The sequence below is a fragment of the Hyla sarda genome, chromosome 9 (assembly GCF_029499605.1).
Source record: "Hyla sarda isolate aHylSar1 chromosome 9, aHylSar1.hap1, whole genome shotgun sequence".
Classification (NCBI taxonomy): Eukaryota; Metazoa; Chordata; class Amphibia; order Anura; family Hylidae; genus Hyla; species Hyla sarda.
Window position 1 is genome coordinate 44,540,218 of NC_079197.1, and position 21,635 is coordinate 44,561,852.

The window sequence follows — 21,635 nt, forward strand, 5'->3', positions numbered from 1 at the left end:
CATCCCACACATCCCCCCTTCATCATCCCCTTATCATCCCACACATCCCCCTTCATCATCGCCTTGTCATCATCCCACACATCCCCCCTTCATCATCCCCTTATCATCCCGCACATCCCCCCTTCATCATCCCCTTATCATCCCGCACATCCCCCCTTCATCATCCCCTTATCATCCCACACATCCCCCCTTCATCATCCCCTTGTAATCATCCCCACCCCCCTTCATCATCCCCACACCCCCCCTTCATCATCCTCTTCTCATCATTCGCCCTCAGTGGTCTTCAACCTGCGGACCTCCAGAGGTTTCAAAACTACAACTCCCAGCAAGCCCGGGCAGCCATCGGCTGTCCGGGCTTGCTGGGAGTTGTAGTTTTGAAACCTCCGGAGGTCCGCAGGTTGAAGACCACTGCGGCCTTCAACATCATCCAGCCCCCCTCTCACCCCCTTTAGTTCTGAGTACTCACCTCCGCTCGGCGCTGGTCCGGTCCTGCAGGGCTGTCCGGTGAGGAGGTGGTCCGGTGAGGAGGTGGTCCGGGCTGCTATCTTCACCGGGGGCGCCTCTTCTCCGCGCTTCCGGCCCGGAATAGATGCGTTGCCTTGACAATGACGCAAATGACGCACCTCTGCGTCGTTGTCACGGCAACGTGACTATTCTGAGGCCGGGCCCGAAGCGCTTAGAAGAGGCCTCCCCGGTGAAGATAGCAGCCCGGAACCACTATCCCACCGGACCACCTCCTCACCGGACAGTCCTGCAGGACCGGACCAGCGCCGAGCGGAGGTGAGTACTCAGAACTAAAGGGGGTGAGAGGGGGCTGGATGATGTTGAAGGCCGCAGTGGTCTTCAACCTGCGGACCTCCGGAGGTTTCAAAACTACAACTCCCAGCAAGCCCGGACAGCCGATGGCTGCCCGGGCTTGCTGGGAGTTGTAGTTTTGAAACCTCTGGAGGTCCGCAGGTTGAAGACCACTGCGGGTGGGGGAGTTCACTCGAGTATAAGCCGAGGGGGGTGTTTTCAGCACGAAAAATCGTGCTGAAAAACTCGGCTTATACTCGAGTATATACGGTAAGTGCAAAAACAGAAAAACCACTGGTCATTAAGGGGTTAAGAACAATGTAAAAGTTACATGCAGATAGTTTGGATACTATTCAGGTTACTGTAAACAAGGTCTTCATTCTGCGTACAGCAAGGTTTAGAGTTTAAAATGTATTTTGTTACAGATTTAGTTTTCCAGCACTCTGCAAAAATATAGTTCCTTTACCAAACTAAAATATCCAGCACAATCCATATTCTCAGTCACATGTTGTATTCCTATGGTGATTCTGCTTGGGTGATCCAATGGGTAACATCTGGAGCAATTCCAGCAATAATTGTCATGCTGCAGACTTAAGCTCTAAGCATTTTATTGTTAATCTTTAGTATCATTTTCTTTTCATGCATTCTCATGTTATCATTTTATTTTTTCTTCCCCCCCCCCCACATTGTACAGGGACGGTATGGTTGCTGCCGGTTTCTCCGTGATGGTTACCGTACACCAAAGGAGGTATCAGTACAGTCAGACAATATTTTCAGTGTAATATAATAGAACAAATAGGAAATGTAGCCTGTAAATTGAAGGATGAGTTAGTATAGTCCAATTCAACCAGATGCATATGACTGAGCGCAGCAGGGCCACCTATGATAGTTACTGAGTCAGGATGAATGTGTAGTAGAGTTAAAAAAAAAAAATAGTGCAGCACTTGGCATACACAGATTGGGGGGTACAGGTCCCAATTCCAACAGCAAGACTGGATTTCTGTAGTAACTGGATAGTGGTATTTTCAAAAAACAGGTTGGTACAATGAACACACATTCTAGGCCAGAGTTTCTTGACCAGGGTGCCTCCAGCTGTTGCAAAACTACAACTCCCAGCATGCCCAGACAGCCTTTGCTGGGAGTTGCAGTTTGGCCTTCCGAGTGGTTGCCACAGTAAAGATCGTTTTACTTTCACTTTCAATTCCCCCCTTCCCCCCCCCCCCCCACGACTATTCCCTACCTGAGCCAGGATCCAGCAGTCTCCAGAGAAGATACCGGGTCCCCAGGCATCTTTTCCTGCAGGTACGGCCTCCATCTTCTTCCCACGATCCCCTCGACATCGCCGTTGGCTGTCCGGGCATGCTGGGAGTTGCAGTTTTGTAACAGCTGGAGGCGCCCTGGTTGGGAAACACTGGTCTAGACAGTGAAGTTTCTGAGTTTTTCTTCATTAGACTTGTATTTTCTGGGCTGTGATTGTGTTTTTACCACTTTCCTTTTCCAGCATCAGGAACTAAGGCAAGTGTTAGGCTAGGTTGACACTGCGGAATCTCCGGGCAGAAAATTTCCACCCGGAGATTCCGAGTGTGGCCAGCGGCGACTGAATCAGTTGGCGCTAGGACCGCACAGACACTGCAGTCTCCAATAGACTGCAATGTGTTCCGCGAGTATTTCCGCCTAAAGAATGAGCAACGCCATTCTTCAGGCGGAAATTTTCAAGCGGATTTTCCGTTCACAAATTCTGAAGTGTGAATTTGTGAACAGAAACCCATTCACTATACTATACATTTTAGCAAGTGGAATTTCTGCCTTCAATTTGAAAGCGAAATTGCAGGTGGAAATTCCGTAGTGTGAATCTAGCCTTAGTGTAAGTAAGTGAACTGGATCAATACCTGTCTGACTCCCCTCACTGCTTTAGTTGCTGATGAACTTCTATTTGCAGGGAATGTAAACTTATCATTCCTGAACTACACAACAACAAAGACATGGTCTCAAATGTCTGGAGGTGCTCAACCCCAAATGCATTTGTGCATTTATACTGGGGGAGCAGATCCTGCCCTTGTAGTCCGTTGCTAGGGGCAATCCCCAGCATAATAATGCATACAATGGAGGATGCCTGCAGCGGACTACAAGTGCCACAATGGCATCCTACACCAGATAAATAAACAGTGTGGATGTGTAACAATTGGAATAATACCATACAAGAATTTAGGTGCACTACTGTGGTAGATGTAAACGATGACCTTCATATAAGGATATACTGGCTAATGTCTCAATTTGAACATCAGTGTTGAGGGTTAGCCAATGTCATTTTTTATGTGGTGAGCTTAAGGGGTATTGGTGTCTAGGGTGTTGTGGAGTGGTAGTGTAGGGTATAGGATTAACCCTTAATTGTCGTGATGCCAGGGTGCGGGTTCCTCAATGCAATAGTCCAACCGCCACCTGTCCCACAAACGATAGGGAGGAATAAAGGAATGTTCACAGCAGAAGTTGAAGTAAACCAGGAATAATCTGATGAAAGGTCACATGACCTGAAACGCGTCATGTTGCTTATCCAGGAGGTTTTATCGTTTGTATTTTGAGACGCCATGTCGAAGTTTTATATGGATTATGAATAAAGGGGAAGTTTATTATACCGCTGGCTCCTGCACTTTTAAACCAGGAATAACTTTACTGCGTATTTTATGCAATTGCAGATAACAGACAGTCTTTTGTAAGAGGACCGTGGTACAGGCTCCTCACAGGTTTGCTGGGACTTTGTAGTTGAATGAGCTCAGATTTTGCTAGCCACCGTGCTACTGAATTTAGGGGTGATTTGGGTTCAGTAGTAACGCAGGATTTGAAGGCTTTGAGCTGGAGTAACTCACAGTTTTGTGGCTGCTGAAGAATAGGCTTCAGGCCGAGCTTGAATTGTAGTAGATGATACAGATCTGCTTCCTCTGATAATCCGGAACCAAGAGGGAGAATTAAGTGGCAGCAGCCCCTTATATGTGGAGGGGGCAGGTACAAAGCTCATTGGTTCTGCTAGCCTGTCAGTCCTGACCTAAGGAACTAGGAGTATGTCACATGACCCAAAGGTCCTTAAACCAAAGCATAACATAATTTATTTAACCCCTTAACGACGCAGGACGTATATTTACGTCCTGCGCCGGCTCCCGCGATATGAAGCGGGATCGCGCCGCGATCCCGCATCATATCGCGTCGGTCCCGGCGCTAATCAACGGCCGGGACCCGCGGCTAATACCACACATCGCCGATCGCGGCGATGTGCGGTATTAACCCTTTAGAAGCGGCGGTCAAAGCTGACCGCCGCTTCTAAAGTGAAAGTGAAAGTGACCCGGCTGCTCAGTCGGGCTGTTCGGGACCGCCGCGGTGAAATCGCGGCGTCCCGAACAGCTGATCGGACACCGGGAGGGCTCTTACCTGCCTCCCCGGTGTCCGATCGACGAATGACTGCTCCGTGCCTGAGATCCAGGCAGGAGCAGTCAAGCGCCGATAATGCTGATCACAGGCGTGTTAATGCACGCCAGTGATCAGCATTAGAGATCAGTGTGTGCAGTGTTATAGGTCCCTATGGGACCTATAACACTGCAAAAAAAAAAGTAAAAAAAAAGTGTTAATAAAGGTCATTTAACCCCTTCCCTAATAAAAGTTTGAATCACCCCCCTTTTCCCATAAAAAAAATAAAACAGTGTAAAAAAAATAAAAAATAAACATATGTGGTATCGCCACGTGCGTAAATGTCCGAACTATAAAAATATATCATTAATTAAGCCGTACGGTCAATGGCGTACGCGCAAAAAAATTCCAAAGTCCAAAAAAGCGTATTTTGGTCACTTTTTATATCATTAAAAAATGAATAAAAAGTGATCAAAAAGTCCGATCAAAACAAAAATCATACCGATAAAAACTTCAGATCACGGCGCAAAAAATGAGTCCTCATACCACCCCATACGTGGAAAAATAAAAAAGTTATAGGGGTCAGAAGATGACATTTTTAAACGTATAAATTTTCCTGCATGTAGTTATGATTTTTTCCAGAAGTGCGACAAAATCAAACCTATATAAGTAGGGTATCATTTTAACCGTATGGACCTACAGAATAAAGATAAGGTGTAATTTTTACCGAAATATGCACTGCGTAGAAACAAAAGCCCCCAAAAGTTACAAAATGGCGTTTTTTTTTCGATTTTGTCGCACAATGATTTTTTTTTCCGTTTCGCCGTGCATTTTTGGGTAAAATGACTAATGTCACTGCAAAGTAGAATTGGCGACGCAAAAAATAAGCCATAATATGGATTTTTAGGTGGAAAATTGAAAGGGTTATGATTTTTAAAAGGTAAGGAGGAAAAAACGAAAGTGCAAAAACGGAAAAACCCTGAGTCCTTAAGGGGTTAAAGGCAGATGACCCAAAGGTCCTATGCACAAATACACTATAATAAAATAAATATATACATTTCTAGATATTATTGAGAGGCAACTAGGGGTTAGCCCTACCATCATGGAGGGACTCTGGCTGTGGGGACACTGACAGAGGGATAGGACCAAGTCTTGTACCGGGACACCACATTTACATCTACCACAGTAGTGCATTCCTGAACTAGCCATCACTAGTTGTCTGACATAAAGATTTCCCATAACCATTGCTATACTATTTTTACCAGGATGCCTCCAGGTTATACTATGAACCAGCAGAGCTGAAACTCTTTGAGAACATTGAGTGTGAGTGGCCTCTCTTCTGGACTTATTTAATCCTAGATGGGATTTTTATTGGTGACATGGAGCAGGTGAGGCATGGATGTTGTAAAACAGAACATGATGTAATGTATTAATCTGATTCATGTATAGTCTTAGTACTTTTGTCTTCTATGATTCAGGTGCAGGAATATAGAGAGGCGATCGAAAGTGTTCTCATCAAGGGACCTCATGGCGTCCGCCTAGTTCCAGAATTATACAGCGTGCCAGAGAACAGTGTAAAGCATCCTGCATACAAGTCTTTGTACGGACTATAGATTCTTCTGATTCGTTTGACTTAAGATGCTTTATACTTGACTTGTAGGTTGAAGAAGAGTATCAGAATCCTCACACAGTGGACCGCATACCCCAGGGAAAACTGCCACATATGTGGGGACAGTCACTTTATATTCTAGGCTGTCTAATGTCTGAGGTGAGTAAATTTGCAGCATTTGTATCTCATCCCATTTAAAAGGGTACTCCGCTGCTCAGCGTTTGGAACGCCCCCTCATGACAACACCCCCCACCCCCTTAATGCAAGTCTATGGGAGGGGGTGTGACAATGCAAGTCTATGTGTGGGGGGCCCCCATGGTGAACAGCCATTTATCATTCTCTTCATTTTAGGGGAATGGGACCAGAGTTGGGCTATTTTCCAGTAGTACACACACACACACACACACACAGAACTTCATATATCCTTGATTGCCTGGCCAATCACAGGACAGTACTTCGCCTACTCTTCTCTTCCTTTTTGTGCTGGGGAAAGTGCACTGGACTTAACGTTCTGGCACTGTGCTGGGGGTATGCTACACAGTACAATGCTTTAGATGGCATTTGTTGGAAGCAGGGGCTACAGATTTGCAAGGTGCTGTGTAAGCAGAAATGAAAGAGCAGCAGCACAGCAAAGAAGTTTCCCAAAGCACAAAATCAATCAACCTTTGGTTACCAATGCATATTGATGATTTAGATAACTTTTAATGATGATGTTTAATTAAACATTAATTGTATGTGCCCAGAAAACGACTTTTCAGGGATTTTAAAGCCTATCAAGAAGAAATGTCATAAATGTTTTATTGCTGTTTTTTCACTTGGCTGGTTCTTGGGGTGCCCATGCATGCTGAGGCAGACCTCCACTTATGAAACATTTATTGAATCCTCTATCAATATTCCAGAAATAGTAATAGTACAAAAGCTCATTTAAGTAATTTCTGTATTGGTTATTTGCTATTTAGTATTGCACCATTGTTTCTGTAAAACTAACATCCTGTTCTCTGAAAGACCCTTTTTACCTGCTTTAGTGTAATCTTCCTGCCCTTTGCTGTACTGCACCCCCTCTAAACACAGGGTTTCCTGGCTCCTGGAGAGATTGATCCCCTCAACAGAAGGTTTTCTACTGTCCCCAAACCAGATGTGGTTGTTCAAGGTTGGTTTATAGTTGCTCTGTTCTTATTTTTGCGTTGCATAAAAGAATATTTGGTGGGTGTTGTGTTGCCTCCATGTGGGTATTCCGACACCCATATCCTTTTATTTTCTGTTGTCTGAGCTGTCAACAGTTGGCAGGTGACCATATACCAGCAATATAACAGTTGTATATAACAGCTGAAATCCTCCTCTTATAGAGTGGACTTAGCATCAACGCCTGCAGTATTTCTCCTATGTATAATACATTTACGTCATGGCAGTGGAGGAAATCTATGAATCGAGCTCAGGAACTGAGTTCTCTTCATAGACAGTGAGTGAGATTGAGAATCTTTTTCCATATCATTTATAACCAAATCATTACTTTGGTAAAAAGCTTGCTTTTCTGATTCAAGCTCCATCTCTTTACAGTTTGTATTCTAGCAGAGACTGAAGAAATCCAAGAAATTCTGCAAAGACACGATATTGAGGTGGAGATGACGACTATTGTGAACCCCATCAGGGTGCAGCCTGCTAGGATTCTGAGCCACATCTATGCCCGGCTTGGTGAGTGTGGCTATATATGTGTTTTTGTTTTAAATGTATGATATTCAACGTACACATGAGATTTCAATTTAGTCATCGCACTGGAAGAAACATTTGTGTATAGCACACATAACGTACATAATCATTTTAGCCCTAGTGCATTCTGTCATTGTGGCTATTAAGTTATATACAGTGGATACAAAGTCTACACACCCTCTTACAATGTCAGGTTCTTGCAATGGTAAAGAATGAGACAAAGATAAATCATATTGTCATATTTTTTCCACCTATAATGTGAACAATTCAGTTGCAAAACAAACTGAAATCTCTGAGGGGAGAAAAATAGCACACTATAGCCTGGTTGCATAAGTGTGCATACCCTCTTATAATTGGGGATGTGGCTGTGTTCAGAATTTACCAATCACATTCAAACTCAGGTTAAATAGGAGTCATTACACACCTGTCATAATTTAAAATGACTCTAAATAATTACAAATAAAGTTTACCTGTTCTAGTAGGATTTTCCAATATTTGCTTAGCTGCATGTTTAGAGTAAAAGCCATGGTCCACAGATAGTTTTGAAAGCATCAGAGGGAAATGTTATCAGTCAGGAGAAGGGTACAAAAGATATTCCAAAGCAACAGATATACCATGGAACATAGTAAAGACAGTCATCATTAAGTGGAGAGGATATGGCACAACAGAGAGCATACCATGAGCTGGACATTCCTCTAAAATTGAAGAAATCTGGTCAGGGAGGCTTCAAGGAGGCCTACTGCAACTTAAAAGGAACTGCAGGAATTTCTGGCAAGTACTGGCTGTGTGCTGCATGTGACGACAAGCTTCACTAGTCTTCATATGAATGGACTATGGGGTAGGGTGGCAAAATGGAAGCCTTTTTATTTTACAAAGAAAAACATTCATACCGGCTGAAGTTTGCAAAAACAAGCCAAAAACATGTGAAAAAATGTGATAACTGATGAAACAAAGGTTGAACTTTTTGGCCATAATTCCAAAAGGTATGTGTGGTTGAAAAAAAAAAAAAAACACTGCACACCATCAAAGAACATCATACCCACTGTGAAATATGGGGGCAGGCACATCATGCCTTAGGGCTGTTTTTTGTTTGGCTGGAACCAGGGCCTTAGTCAGGGTGGAGGGAATTATGAGACAAATACCATGCAAATTTGCCTTGAAACTTTCAGGTGTCCGTCAAAAAGCTGAAGTTTACCTTTCAGCACGACAACAAGCCAAATCTTACATCCAAATCTATGAAAGTACGGCTTCACCTGTAGAAGATTAACATTTAGGTGTGGCTTAGCCAGAGTCCAGGCCTTAATACAAATGAACGTCTGTGGGTGATCTAAAGAGGGCACAGGAGATGTCCTCATATTCTGACAGATTTGAGGCACGTTTTGCAAGGAAGAGTTAGCAAATATTGCCACATCAAGATGTGCCAAGCTAATAGACTCCTACTCAAAAAGACATTGCTGTAGTAAAAACACTTATCCCCTATGCGCTGTGGATAGAGAATAAATTACTTTTTGCTGCAGTACCCCTCTAAACACTTGCCCACTCCTGTATGAAGGTGGCGCATTGAAATGTAGGTGGAGTTGGGCCATCCCGGTCTCTGCACTGTTATTTCCTATTACCATCTCTAGGTCTGTATATCTGCTCGCTTATATTGTTCATATCTTGTCATTGTTTTCCCATTTATAGATGCACAAGTCACTTTATCTAGCACACCTTTTTTCATACATATAATTCTCAGAGGGTTTATTACCCCTGTATATTTATATAAAATAATTTTGGGTGTTTCCTGCTGGTATATGTTGACTGGTGATTTTGTATTACTTACACAGTCAATTTTTGACAAATCAGATATATCTGGTTTGACCAATGTACATGTATTGTTATCTTTGCAAGTACGGATTCCAGTGTTGTCGCCCTTTTTTGATGTCTGTGATGTCTTTTAACCTTTTATGGATTTCTATGTGTATTTCAATAAAGATATTTTTATTCATCCTTATCTGTGCACAAGTGACTCCGTTGTTCTTTTTTTGGTGTATACCCTTCAAACACTTGCAGACATCTCATACACTATATACATCTGGGTATTCCCCTTGACAACAAAATTCCTAGTTGTTCTTGCGTCACAGAGATCGTGAAAATGGGAGCTGGATTTAAAGGGGTACTCCGGTGAAAACCTTTTTTCTTTTAAATCAACTGGTGGCAGAAAGTTAAACATATTTGTAAATTACTTCTATTAAAAAATCTTAATCCTACCAGTACTTATTAGTTGCTGAATGGTACAGAGGAAATTCCTTTCTTTTTGGAACACTGACATCACGAACATAGTGCTCTCTGCTGACATCTCTGTCCATTTTAGCAACCATGCATAGCAGATGTATGCTAAGGGCAGCATGGTGGCTCAGTGGTTAGCACTGCTGCCTTGCAGTGCTGGGGACTTGGGTTCAAATCCCACTAAGGACAACAATAAATAAAGCGTTATTATTATTATAATAACGTCAGCAGAGAGAACTGTGGTCGTGATGTCATCAGAGAGCATTCCAAAAAGAAAAGAATTTCCTCTGTAGTATTCAGCAGCTAATAAGTACAGGAAGGATTAAGATTTTTTAATAGAAGTAATTTACAAATATGTTTAACTTTCTGCCACCAGTTGATTTAAAAGAAAAAAGGTTTTCACCCGAGTACCCCTTTAAGAGTTAATTTCAACCAGCACCACACCTGTCATCGGGTTATGTGTGTTATTACAACTTGGATCTATTTACTTCAATGGAACTGATCTGCAATGCACACACAACCTTTGGACAAGACTGGTGGTGTTTTTGGCAGCTATCAGATTTGTTTTTCTAATCCTGGATAACCCCTTTAAGTGACAGCCATGCTCTTGAGCAATTTGAACAGATTAGGGGTTCCTGAATGTCCTCCACCCATTCTCCAATACTGCATGTCATTGTGTTAGTGTACTTATTGTCTATTCTTGTTGTGTACCAAGTTGTATTATTAATGGATACTGGTTCACTCTTAAAATAACATGACAATAAAGCCCTATGTATCACAGAAAAAACACCAGAGCTTTAAAGGGGACTTTTATTTTTATTTACATTTTTTTTTTTTTAATCAACTGGTTCCAGAAAGTTAAACAGATTTGTAAATTACTTCTATAAAAAAAATCTTAATCCTTCCAGTACTTATTAGCTGCTGAATACTACAGAGGAAATGCTTTTTGGATTTCTTTTGTCTGTCCACAGTACTCTATGCTGACACCTCTGTCCATTTTAGGAACTGTCCAGAGCTGCATATGTTTGCTATGGGGATTTTCTCCAGCTCGGGACAGTTCCGACACGGACAGAGGTGTCAGCAGAGAGTACTGTGGACAGAGAAAATAGATCCAAAAATAAAAGAATTTCCTTTATAGTATTCAACAGCTAATAAGTACTGGAAGGATTAATATTTTTTAATAGAAGTAATTTGCTAATCTTTGTAACTTTTTGGCACCAGTTGATTTAGAAAAAAAAAAAAAAATTTCCACCGGAGTACCCCTTTAAATAACAAAAACTTCATAGCTTTCAAATCCACGTATATTTTAAAATAAATTAATTAATTTTAAATGCACTTAAAAAGGGGTCAATGTACATGTATTTTTTTTTAATGCAGGTCGCAACAAAAAGATGAAACTGACTGGAAGACCCTACAGAAATATGGGTGTCCTGGACACTTCCAAACTGTACACCATACGCCAAAACATTTTTGCTTTCACTCCACAGGTATTTAAATAAACTTTATAGCCAGAGAATCGAATTTCTCTATAGTGTATAGTTGTTATATTTGCTACGTACCTTTTGCAGTATAGTGTAAAAGAATAGTTATTTCTTTCTCTTTCCTGCCAACTGTGTAAGAAATCGTGTTCTGTATAAATTTTTTTGCGCCATACATTTTATGGTAAAGTGAGTGAGGGCATTACAACGGACAACTGGTCACGCAAAAAACAAGCCCTCATACTAGTCTGTGGATGAAATAATAAGAGTTATGATTTTTTGAAAGCGAGGAGGAAAAAACGAAAATGTAAAAATAAAATTGTTGGAGTCCTTAAAGGGGTACTCCACCCCTAGACATCTTAAGATGTCAGATCTATGGGTCTATGGGACTTGCATTAAGGGGACGGGCCGTGATGTCATGAGGGGCGGCACCATGACGTCACGCTGCTCCGTCCCCCGTATCGCCCGTCATTACGCACAGAGCGAACTCGTTCTGTGCTGTAATGATAGCGCGGGGATCCCGGGGCTCCCCAGCAGCGGGACTGCGGCAATCTGACATCTTATCCCCTATCCTTTGGATCCTTAATGAGTCCTTAAGGGGTTAAAGAAATTATATCAGTCAAACAGCATACAAAGAAAAACAAATCAGATGATTATTTTTTAACATGTAACAACAACGGGAGTTAATTTCGAACCCCTGTAAGACATTGGGGTTCGGGATTAACACCTCCCCCCCCCCCCCCCCAAATGATTACATATTTTTTTTATTGTAGTGTGAACACTGACCTGATTGTGTTATGCAGTTCATAGATCAGCAACAGTTTTATCTTGCTTTGGATAACCGGATGATCGTGGAGATGTTGCGCACTGACTTGTCCTACCTGTGTAGTCGCTGGAGAATGACTGGAAGACCAACCATCACTTTTCCAATATCACAGTCCATGCTCGGTAATCGTCCTCATAAGTGTGAACTGTCACCACATTCCTATAAGGGAATTATATTACACATATTGATTAACTTTCTGTTCCTATGCACAGTCTAAGGGATGTTATCAGAACAAAAGGGAAATGCAATCAAAATAATCTTATGCTATGTCATAGATGCATAGAGGAGAAAATGACACTGCTTAAATGGGCACTGTTAGATACAAAAACTTTTTATATGTTGTACATCTTGGCAAAACAACCTTTCTAATATACTTTATAAGAAAATGTTATGTCCTTTTTATAGAAATCATGGTTTATAGAATCATGGCTTTGTCCAAGCTGAAGCACAGGCATTGACAAAGTCCAGTATGTGAGAGGGGGCTAGTACTTCTGTGCTCTCTCCTGTCTGATAGGACTCCTCTTTGCTGTCTCCCTTCTGATAGCACTCCTCTCTTCTCTCTCCTGTCTGATAGTACTCCTCTTTGCTGTCTCCCTTCTGATAGCACTCCTCTCTTCTCTCTCCTGTCTGATAGTACAGTAACCCCCCGACATGCGATGGCCCCGACATACGATCAAATCGACACACGATGGCCTTTCAGAGGCCATCGCATGTCGATGTCAGCATCGACATACGATGCTTTTATATGTCGGGGCCATCGCATTAACTGCTATCCAACAGCGCAAAATGCTTAAGCTGCTGTCGGATAGCAGTTTAAGCATCCCGGACAGGTTGACTTACCTATCCCCGCTGCTTCGGGTCCACTTCGCGATCCTCCGGCGTTTTCTGCATCTTCTCCGGGTCCGGGCCTCGCTTTCCGGCGTCGTTATTACGTCGTGCGCACGCCGCCCCGGCACAGCAACGTAATAACGTCACCAGAAAGCGAGGCCCGGACAACGGAGAAGATGCGGAATAAGCCGGAGGATCCCGAAGAAGACACCGGAGCAGCGGAACAGCATCAGGAGCCCCTGGGACAGCATCGGGAGCGGTGAGGACGCGGTCCGGAGCGGCGGGGACAGATGAGTATAACTTCCTATACTTTACATTGCACAAGTCCCTCAACATACGATGGATTCGACAAACGATGGGTCGTTTGGAACGAATTATCATCGTATGTTGAGGGACCACTGTACTCCCCTGTGCTCTCTCCTGTCTGATAGCACTCCTCTGTGCTCTCTTCTGTCTGATAGCACTCCTCTGTGCTCTCTCCTGTCTGATAGCACTCCTCTGTGCTCTCTTTTGTCTGATAGCACTCCTCTGTGCTCTCTCCTGTCTGATAGCACTCCTCTGTGCTCTCTCCTGTCTGATAGCACTCCTCTGTGCTCTCTCCTGTCTGATAGCACTCCTCTGTGCTCTCTCCTGTCTGATAGCACTCCTCTGTGCTCTCTCCTGTCTGATAGCACTCCTCTGTGCTCTCTCGTCCTATCAGACAAAAGAGGGCACAGAGAAGTGCTGTCAGACAGGAGAAAGCACAGAGGAGTGCTATCAGACAGGAGAGAGCACAGAGGAGTATTATCAGACAGGAGAGAGCTATTAACCGACTATCAACCATTTAGATCTCCGCTGTCAAAGTTGACAGCGGCATCTAAAGGGACATTTAAATGCTCCCTGGTGGTCCAGTGCGATCGTGGGGAGCGATCCACTGCTGAGGTAGCCGGAGGGCTTACCTCTCCTTCACTGCCGGCTCCTGCGCTCTGAATGATAAAGCCTGGCAGGGTTTATCAATCGAGCGCATAGCACACAGATCGGTGTGGTTTTATGAAACCACACTGATCTGTATGAGGAATCTAATGATTCCTCCTAAAAGTGCCCTAAGGAGACTAAAAGTGTAAAAATAAAAAGTAAAAAAAAAAGTTTAAAAACACGCACATTAACTCCTTCCTTATTAAATCACCCCCCTTTTCCCAAATTCCATATAAAAAATATGTAACCATAATAAAAATAAACGTGTTATCGCCGCGTGCGTAAATGTCCGAACTATAAAAAATATATCGTTAATTAAACCGCACAGTCAATGGCGTACGCGCAAAAAAATTCCTAAGTCCAAAATAGCGTATTTATGGTCACTTTTTAGATCAGGAAAAAAAGCATAAAAAGCGATCAAAAAGTCCGGTCAAGACAAATATGGTACCACTAAAAACTTCAGATCACGGTGCAAAAAATGAGCCATCATACCGGCCGTACGCAGAAAAATAAAAAAGTTTTATAGGGGTCAGAAGATAACAATTTTAAACGTATTCATTTTCCTGCATGTAGTTATGATTTAGTGATGAAGTACCAGAAGATCAAACCTATATAAGTAGGGTATCATTTTAATCGTATGGACCTACAAAATGAAGAGAGAATGTCATTTTTTACTGAAAAAGGAACCCCTCCAAACTTACAGAATTGTGTTTCTTCTTCAATTTTGTTGCACAATTATTATAATTTTTTTTTTGTTTCGCTGTAGATTTTTGGGTAAAATGACTGATGTCATTACAAAGTAGAATTGGTGGCGCAAAAAATAAGCCATCATATGGATTTTTAGGTGCAGAATTGAAAGGGTTATGATTTTTAAATGTAAGGAGGAAAAAACGAAAGTGCAAAAAATGGAGAAACCCTGCGTCCTTAAGGGGTTAATATCTAAACAAAAAATGCGCAATAGTAAATTAGTGTGTAAAGCATTTTTTTTCTTTTTACGGTACACGAGCACGTAGAGAACATTGGAATATATTCTATAAAAAAAAGACTCAATGAAAGTCACTGTGCAAATTTTTGCGCTAAAAAATTACAAAAGAAAAAGGGGTAAACTCAGTGATAAATCTCCCTCATTGCCCTCATTACATATATCCTATTCCCCTCATAGTATTAGGAGGATGGCTATGATGAAATGGGGGGATTGGAGATGAAATAAGGGGGATTTCACCATTTATTATATTGCAATCACATATCGGAATAGCAATAGAAATTAGCGAAGTTACAGTGATTCGATTTGTCACGAACTTCTCGGCTCGACAGTTGATGACTTTATCCTGCATAAATGAGTTCAGCTTTCAGGTGCTCCGGTGGGCTGGAGACTCTCTCCTAGGACTGTATCCACCTTTTCCAGCTCACCGGAGCACCTGAAAGCTATACTAATTTATGCAGGATAAAGTCAGCAACTGCCGAGCCGAGAAGTTCATGACGAATCGAATCACTGTAACTTCACTCATCTCTAAATAACAATATTTAAACTCATTGAATTGAAATAGCAATATTTACCTCCGCAATTGCACGTTTTTCTCCAAATCTTGCAGACCTAATTCACATGTAGTAATTTTGGTCACTTTGAAGCCAACGCTAGAATTTCTGTGTTTTCAACCCAGTCTTAGTTTTTGCCTAAAAATTTGACTGTTTTGTCAATTTAAAGTCAACTGCCTGTTCTATTCTATTGTGGACGTAGCCTTAGATGGTTTGAGCGCCACTCTTCTACATATCGGTGTTGGTCAGACGTCACCAATATTTCCTAGCAAGGATCTAAATATGAGCCTTTAATGTTGACTGAATTTCCACTTTATTCACACATCTCCTTTCTGATGTTAGATGCATCCGGCACAGATCTGGATCCAGCTGTACTTGCCACTCTTAGGAAACTCCAGGATGGCTACTTTGGTGGAGCCAGGTATGATAGGCCAGTTTTGATTTGTTTCAGTGTACCAAAGTTCAGGTTTATAGCATGCACTTGGTTAAAGTGGTCATACACACTCAATAAAATTCAGCTAAACATGGCTAACGGTTATTCCTTCAACCTCCCACACACATGAACGTTCAGCACAGCTGAATGTTTGTGTCCTCTATGGGGAGGGGTAAGCCACAGCCTGAAAACTTTGGTGAAGCTTGTATCTCCCATAACATCATTTGTCAAGGAAAAGTCTGGAATCCGCCTTACACAATAGTCGGCAAAACCTGCTGAAGTCAGAGGGTTCAGCCGATTTTAATCTAATATGTATATATCTTTAACACAAACCTACTGTAATATTCTAGCAGTAATAAAATGGCAGTGTAGATAGCTTGTATTTTTTTATTTATTTTTTTGGGAAACCAATGTGGTGTTTTTTTTTTTTTCTGATTTCAGAATTCAGACTGGACGCTTGTCCGACTTTCTGACCACATCATGCTGCAAGCATCTTAGCTTCATGGACCCTGGTGTGGAGGGTAAGCTGTGCGCCGGGGGGAGTGGCTACATCAGGGGAAAGTCAATCATCGTGCAGGAGCTGGAAACGCCCCTGCATGCAGCTCCCACAGCCGATGATGGTAAGAGTGGTGGAGAGAAAGGAATTGGAGAAATAGTAAATAAATGGAGGGCTGGTGCAAACATGAACATACTGAAAACAAGGAAAGAATAGTATTCTAATGCTAGGGTAAGACATTTAAGGATTGAGCCAAGAAATCAATTGTTGAACTTATTGATTTTAAAATGTATCTTCTCCAAATTTCTATTCACTCTGCAATATTTCACAGTAAACCTTACTGGAGACTCTGTATATTTTGTTAAGCCAACTTAGTTTCCAACTTTGTAATGATGTTCATAATAAAGAAGGATGACAAAAAATTGGAGGTTACATTATTCTGAGATATAAAAGAATGGTTGATTTATACTACACAACAGCCTTTATTCACATTTCCCAGTGTACACAGTTGAAGATTCTGCCCAAAGTCTAACACAAGCTGACATTACTGTTTTTATGATCAAGCTTGTTTTAATAAGCCTTAGTATGGATCATGCTTTCGGTCTTAGGGTGCGTTCACACGGCCGTTTGCCCCCGTTCCGTTTATAAAAAAAAAAAATGATTTAAAAAAACGGATAGAAACGGCTGATCAAACGGTTATCTGTTTTGAACCGTTTTTTAAATCCGTTTTTTATTTATTTCTTTTTTTTATGAAAAATCAGCCACCTACAGACTCCTGCAGCCAGGACTACTACTACTCCCATCATGGAACAGACTTGTTTCCATGGTGGGAGTAGTAGTTCCTGGCTGCAGGAGTCTGCCGGCGGCTGGGGAGGCTACATTAGTGCTTGAACAGACTCTGTTTCATGATGGGGGTAGTAGTACAGGGGCTGAGGGATTGATCGCATCGGGTCACACTTCTGAGACCGATCCGATCAGAAGTTATTAAGCAGGGGAGCGCCCGCAGGGGGTCACATATATATACTGCGGGGTATATATTTTTGCACTGGCAAGGATATATCTTTATAAATGCGCTGGGGGGCTAGATATATAGCGCTATATATCATCTTGCCCCCCACAGCGCTTTTAATATACATTGTCGATTTTAAAAATCCCGCAGGGAGCCCTCATTGGCTTCTCAGTATGGGCCATTCAGGGCTCCCTGTGGGGAATTTAAAAATGAAAGTAAAATACATTGTGTGCATTGCAGGGTTGTGGACCATGCCGCCCGCTCCCCTGCTTAATAACTTCTGATCGGATCGGGTCTCAGCCCCTGTACTACTACCCCCATCATGGAACAGAGTCTGATCCGTGATGGGGATAGTAGTACAAACACTAATGTAGTCCCCTCAGCCACCGGCAGACTCCGGCAGCTGGGGAATTACTACTCCCATCATGGAACAGACTTGTTTGCATGATGGGAGTAGTAGTAGTCCCGCAACACTGTAGGAGTCTTCTGATGTCACCTCTTCTGAGCATGCCCAGATGTAATTACGGATATTTTAAACCCGGGTTCAAACGGATGACATTAAAGGTTCATCCATTTGCCATAGACTTCAATGTTAAAATTATGATGTCCATGTTTTCTTCCGTTTTTTTCACGGAAGAAAAAATGCTGCATGTGCCATTTTTTTCTTCCATGAGAAAACGGAAAGGAGTGCAAACGGGTGCACAGGGATGTAAACGGATTGTAAAAAAAATCCCATTGACATGAATGGGATTTTTTTTTAAACAGTTTTTAATCCGTTTACAGTCTGCAAAAACGGAACTGAAACGGGGATAAAAAAACGGGGGCAAACGGCTGTGTGAACGCACCCTTATCCTTATGACTCCTTAGCTGCAGCCTTACATCAGCATGGTAAGACTGGTGATGACAATGCTTTCTTTATTATATTGTGCAGTCAATGTGGGTTAATGTACTATGTCTTGGATGGATGCTCATTTTGATGTAAGATTCACAAGTATAGGCCTTTTTCTTCAGGAAATGAGTTCCATTACTCAATTTTTTCATTACTAATTCCCTAGATTCCTAACAGCTTTGTTTTGCAGAAACTGGATTAGAATGTCATGAGCTCGAATATTTAACTGTCTGGAGTGCTTTGCATGCCATGAACATTGTTCTTTACCTAAGAACCATGTCACCTCTTCTAACTCTGTTGCTTTAATTTTTAGCCACTACTCCGTGGTAGTCTTAGTTTTTAGATTTGTTGATACCATAACTTTTTTTTATACAAGTTTTTGTACTACTTGCAGAAGACTCAGATGACGAAGTAGCTCAGTATCTTAGCCATCTCTTGGGCTCCACTGCGCCCCGACCAACACCTGTAACACAGAGAGGAGGACTACATAGATTCCGTGCTGCAATTCATAGCACGCAGGATATTATATCCCTGCGCACAAAAGCCAAGAATCTGAATGTGCAAGGTAAGATATTATTTTATTTGTTCTTACCTTCTCCAACTCGCTAAAGTGCATGGGGGCCTCCTGACTCTCCCTCGATAGATGACTTTGTGGAAGAGAAGGGTCAGGCAATGTTTAATTTCATCTGCCTGACTCTGTTACCACCAGCGCTGTTTGGCAACAGCTTACCCCCTCTCCTCCCCACTGAGAGCACCTGAATGTTCAGTTGTGCAGAACATTTATATGTATGGGGCGATCGGGAGTGCTGGCTGTCGGATATTGTGTATGGCCACCTCACACTGCAATCAGCTTATCTTTAACCCCTTAAAGGGGTACTCCGGGCGCTTAGACATCTTATCCTTTGGATAGGGGATAAGATGCCTGATCGCGGGGATCCCGCCACTGGGGACCCCCATGATCTTGCACACCGCACCCAGTTTATAATCAGTCCCTGGAGCGTGTTCGCTCCGGGTCTGATTACTGTCCATCACGGGCTGGAGCGTTGTGACGTCAAGGCTCCGCCCCATGTGACGTCACACGGGGCGGAGGCGTGACGTCACATGCCGCGGGCCCCGTGGTCGCCGGTAATCAGACCCGGAGCGAACATGCTCCGGGGACTGATTTTAACTGGGGTGCTGCGTGCAAGATCACGGGGGGTCCCCAGCGGTGGGACCCCCGCGATCAGGCATCTTATCCCCTATCCTTTGTATAGGGGATAAGATGTCTAAGCGCAGGAGTACCCCTTTAAGGATGCAGCCTGTTTTGACCTTATGGGCAAAGCTGGCCGGTGTTACTTTGTGCATTACTAACTCTGAGATGCTTTTACTTATCAGCCTGATTCTGAGTATGTTTTTCCCCTGACATATTCTACTTTAAGATATTGGTAAATTTCCGTTGATACTTGAGGTATTTGTTTGTGAAAAATTTGAAATTCTCTGCTTTACAGGAAAATTATCATACCAAATAAATGACGCGTCGATTTACATATACAATATGTCTACTTTATGTTGGCATCATAAAACAGACATGTTTTTTACTTTTTGAACACATCGATTTAAGGGGCCTTCATGTTAGAAATCCCCCATAAATTACCCCATTATAAAAGCTGCACCCCTTAAAGTATTAAAAATGACATTCAGAAAGTTTAACCCTTTAGGCGTTTCACAGGAATAGCAGCAAAGTGAAAAGTCAAAATCTAAATTTTTTACACTAACATGTTGTTGTAGCCCCAAATCTTTTCAGGTGTAAAAAAAGAAAAAGCCCCTCAAGATTCGTAACCCAATATTTCCAGAGTATGGAAATACTCCATATGTGGACATAAAGTGCTATGCGGGCACCTAACAGGTCTCAGAAGGGAGGAAGCACCATTGGGCTTTTGTAGAGAGAATTTGCCTTGAATAGTTTTTGGGGGCCATGTCGCACTTACAAAGCCCCCATGGTGCCCAAACAGTGGACCCCCCCATGTGACTTCATTTTGGAAACTACACTTCTTAAGCAATGTAATAAGGGGTAGAGCGATCATTTGCACCCCACAAGTGTTTGGAAAAGTTTTGGAAAGTAGGTTGTGAAAATGAAAAATTAAAATTTTTTGACCAAAATGCTGGTGTAACCCCAAATTTTTAATTTTTATAATGGGTATAAGGTGAAAAAGCCCCCCAAAATGTATTACCAATTTCTCCCAAGTATAAAACTACCCCATATTTGGGCGTAAAGTGCTCAGAAGGGAAGGGCTTAGCAGGGAAGGAGTGCCATTTGGCTTTTGGAGAGAGAATTTGGCTGGTATAGTTTTTGGGGGCCATGTCATATTTACAAAGCCCTCATGGTGCCCAGACAGTGAAAACCTTTTTTTGTGGTGCAGGTTCTTTTTTTTTTCCCTTTTTTTTTTTTGTCGGTGTTTGTGGTCCGTGCCACCAACGACTTTTCTGCGCTGTGTGGCGGAACCGCAAACTACCCCCAAAAATGGGCAAAAGAAAACACATGTACCCCCCAAAAAGTTCTGATCAGTAATAAATCACTGATCAGCAATCTTCACACGGGGTACGGTCCAGCCTTACAACGTAGAACAGTCGCTGGTGGCACTGACCGCAAATGTCCCACAAAAAAGTGCAAAAAAAAAAAACTGCACCCCACAAAAAGTCAGCAGACCAGTGTCCTGTAAACTGGCTATCCAGATGTTGCAAAACTACAACTCCCAGCATGCCCAGATCGCCAAGGCAAGGTTGACCTTCCACCCACCTCACTGCCTGCTCAATCTCCTTCAGGTAAAATCAGTTACTGCCGCTGCCTACGCTGTCTGTGGTTGGTTGATCGCTCCTGACCAACCAATCGCAGTGATAGGAGGGGTGGCACCCCTACCACCTCACTCCTATCCTTCAGGGTGATTGGTGCTGTCTTGGACAGCACTAATCACCCTTATTTCTGGGCTATCAGAATGGCCCAGTCAGAATTGGCCAGCGAATCACGGCGATCGCCAACAAGGGCGATATGCCGGAGTGGCTGCTGTTAGATAACAGCAGCCATCCTGGCCTAAACACTTCCTGTGTGATCCCGGGAGGTCGCGCCACAAATGTACGGTGCTGTGCCTTAAGGGGTTAAATGGGCACTGTCTGATACATATTTTTGTCCAAGCTGAAGCACAGGCATGGACAAAGGGCAGTAAGTGAGGGAGGGCTAGCACTCCTCTGTGCTTTGGAGTACTACCAGACAGGAGAGAGCACAGAGGAGTACTATCAGATCACTTTTTATCAGGATCCTTCTTATCGTCATATATGACACCGGTAAATGGATAACACAATAGCTGTTGTTTACAGCTTAGCTTCCCCCTCCCTGTGTAATGACCTCTGCACAGGTCACAGAGTATGCCCAGAAAC

General features: G+C 42.8%; 1 protein-coding gene across 6 annotated transcripts in view; it reads left to right on the forward strand.

Annotated features, from left to right (window-relative positions):
• PHKA1 (phosphorylase kinase regulatory subunit alpha 1) overlaps positions 1-21,635 on the forward strand; it is a 94,939-nt gene that overhangs the window by 33,867 nt on the left and 39,437 nt on the right. For 4 of the 6 annotated variants that reach the window (XM_056540228.1, XM_056540229.1, XM_056540230.1 and 1 more), the window contains 11 exons: positions 1,490-1,543; positions 5,457-5,579; positions 5,670-5,765; positions 5,852-5,959; positions 6,872-6,950; positions 7,358-7,492; positions 11,153-11,262; positions 12,057-12,201; positions 15,740-15,818; positions 16,272-16,450; positions 18,619-18,789. In XM_056540228.1, the coding sequence (XP_056396203.1) occupies positions 1,490-1,543; positions 5,457-5,579; positions 5,670-5,765; positions 5,852-5,959; positions 6,872-6,950; positions 7,358-7,492; positions 11,153-11,262; positions 12,057-12,201; positions 15,740-15,818; positions 16,272-16,450; positions 18,619-18,789 (1,279 nt within the window). The remainder of the gene's footprint in view (positions 1-1,489; positions 1,544-5,456; positions 5,580-5,669; positions 5,766-5,851; positions 5,960-6,871; positions 6,951-7,357; positions 7,493-11,152; positions 11,263-12,056; positions 12,202-15,739; positions 15,819-16,271; positions 16,451-18,618; positions 18,790-21,635) is intronic. The other 2 variants (XM_056540231.1, XM_056540232.1) reach the window with 1 other exon arrangement.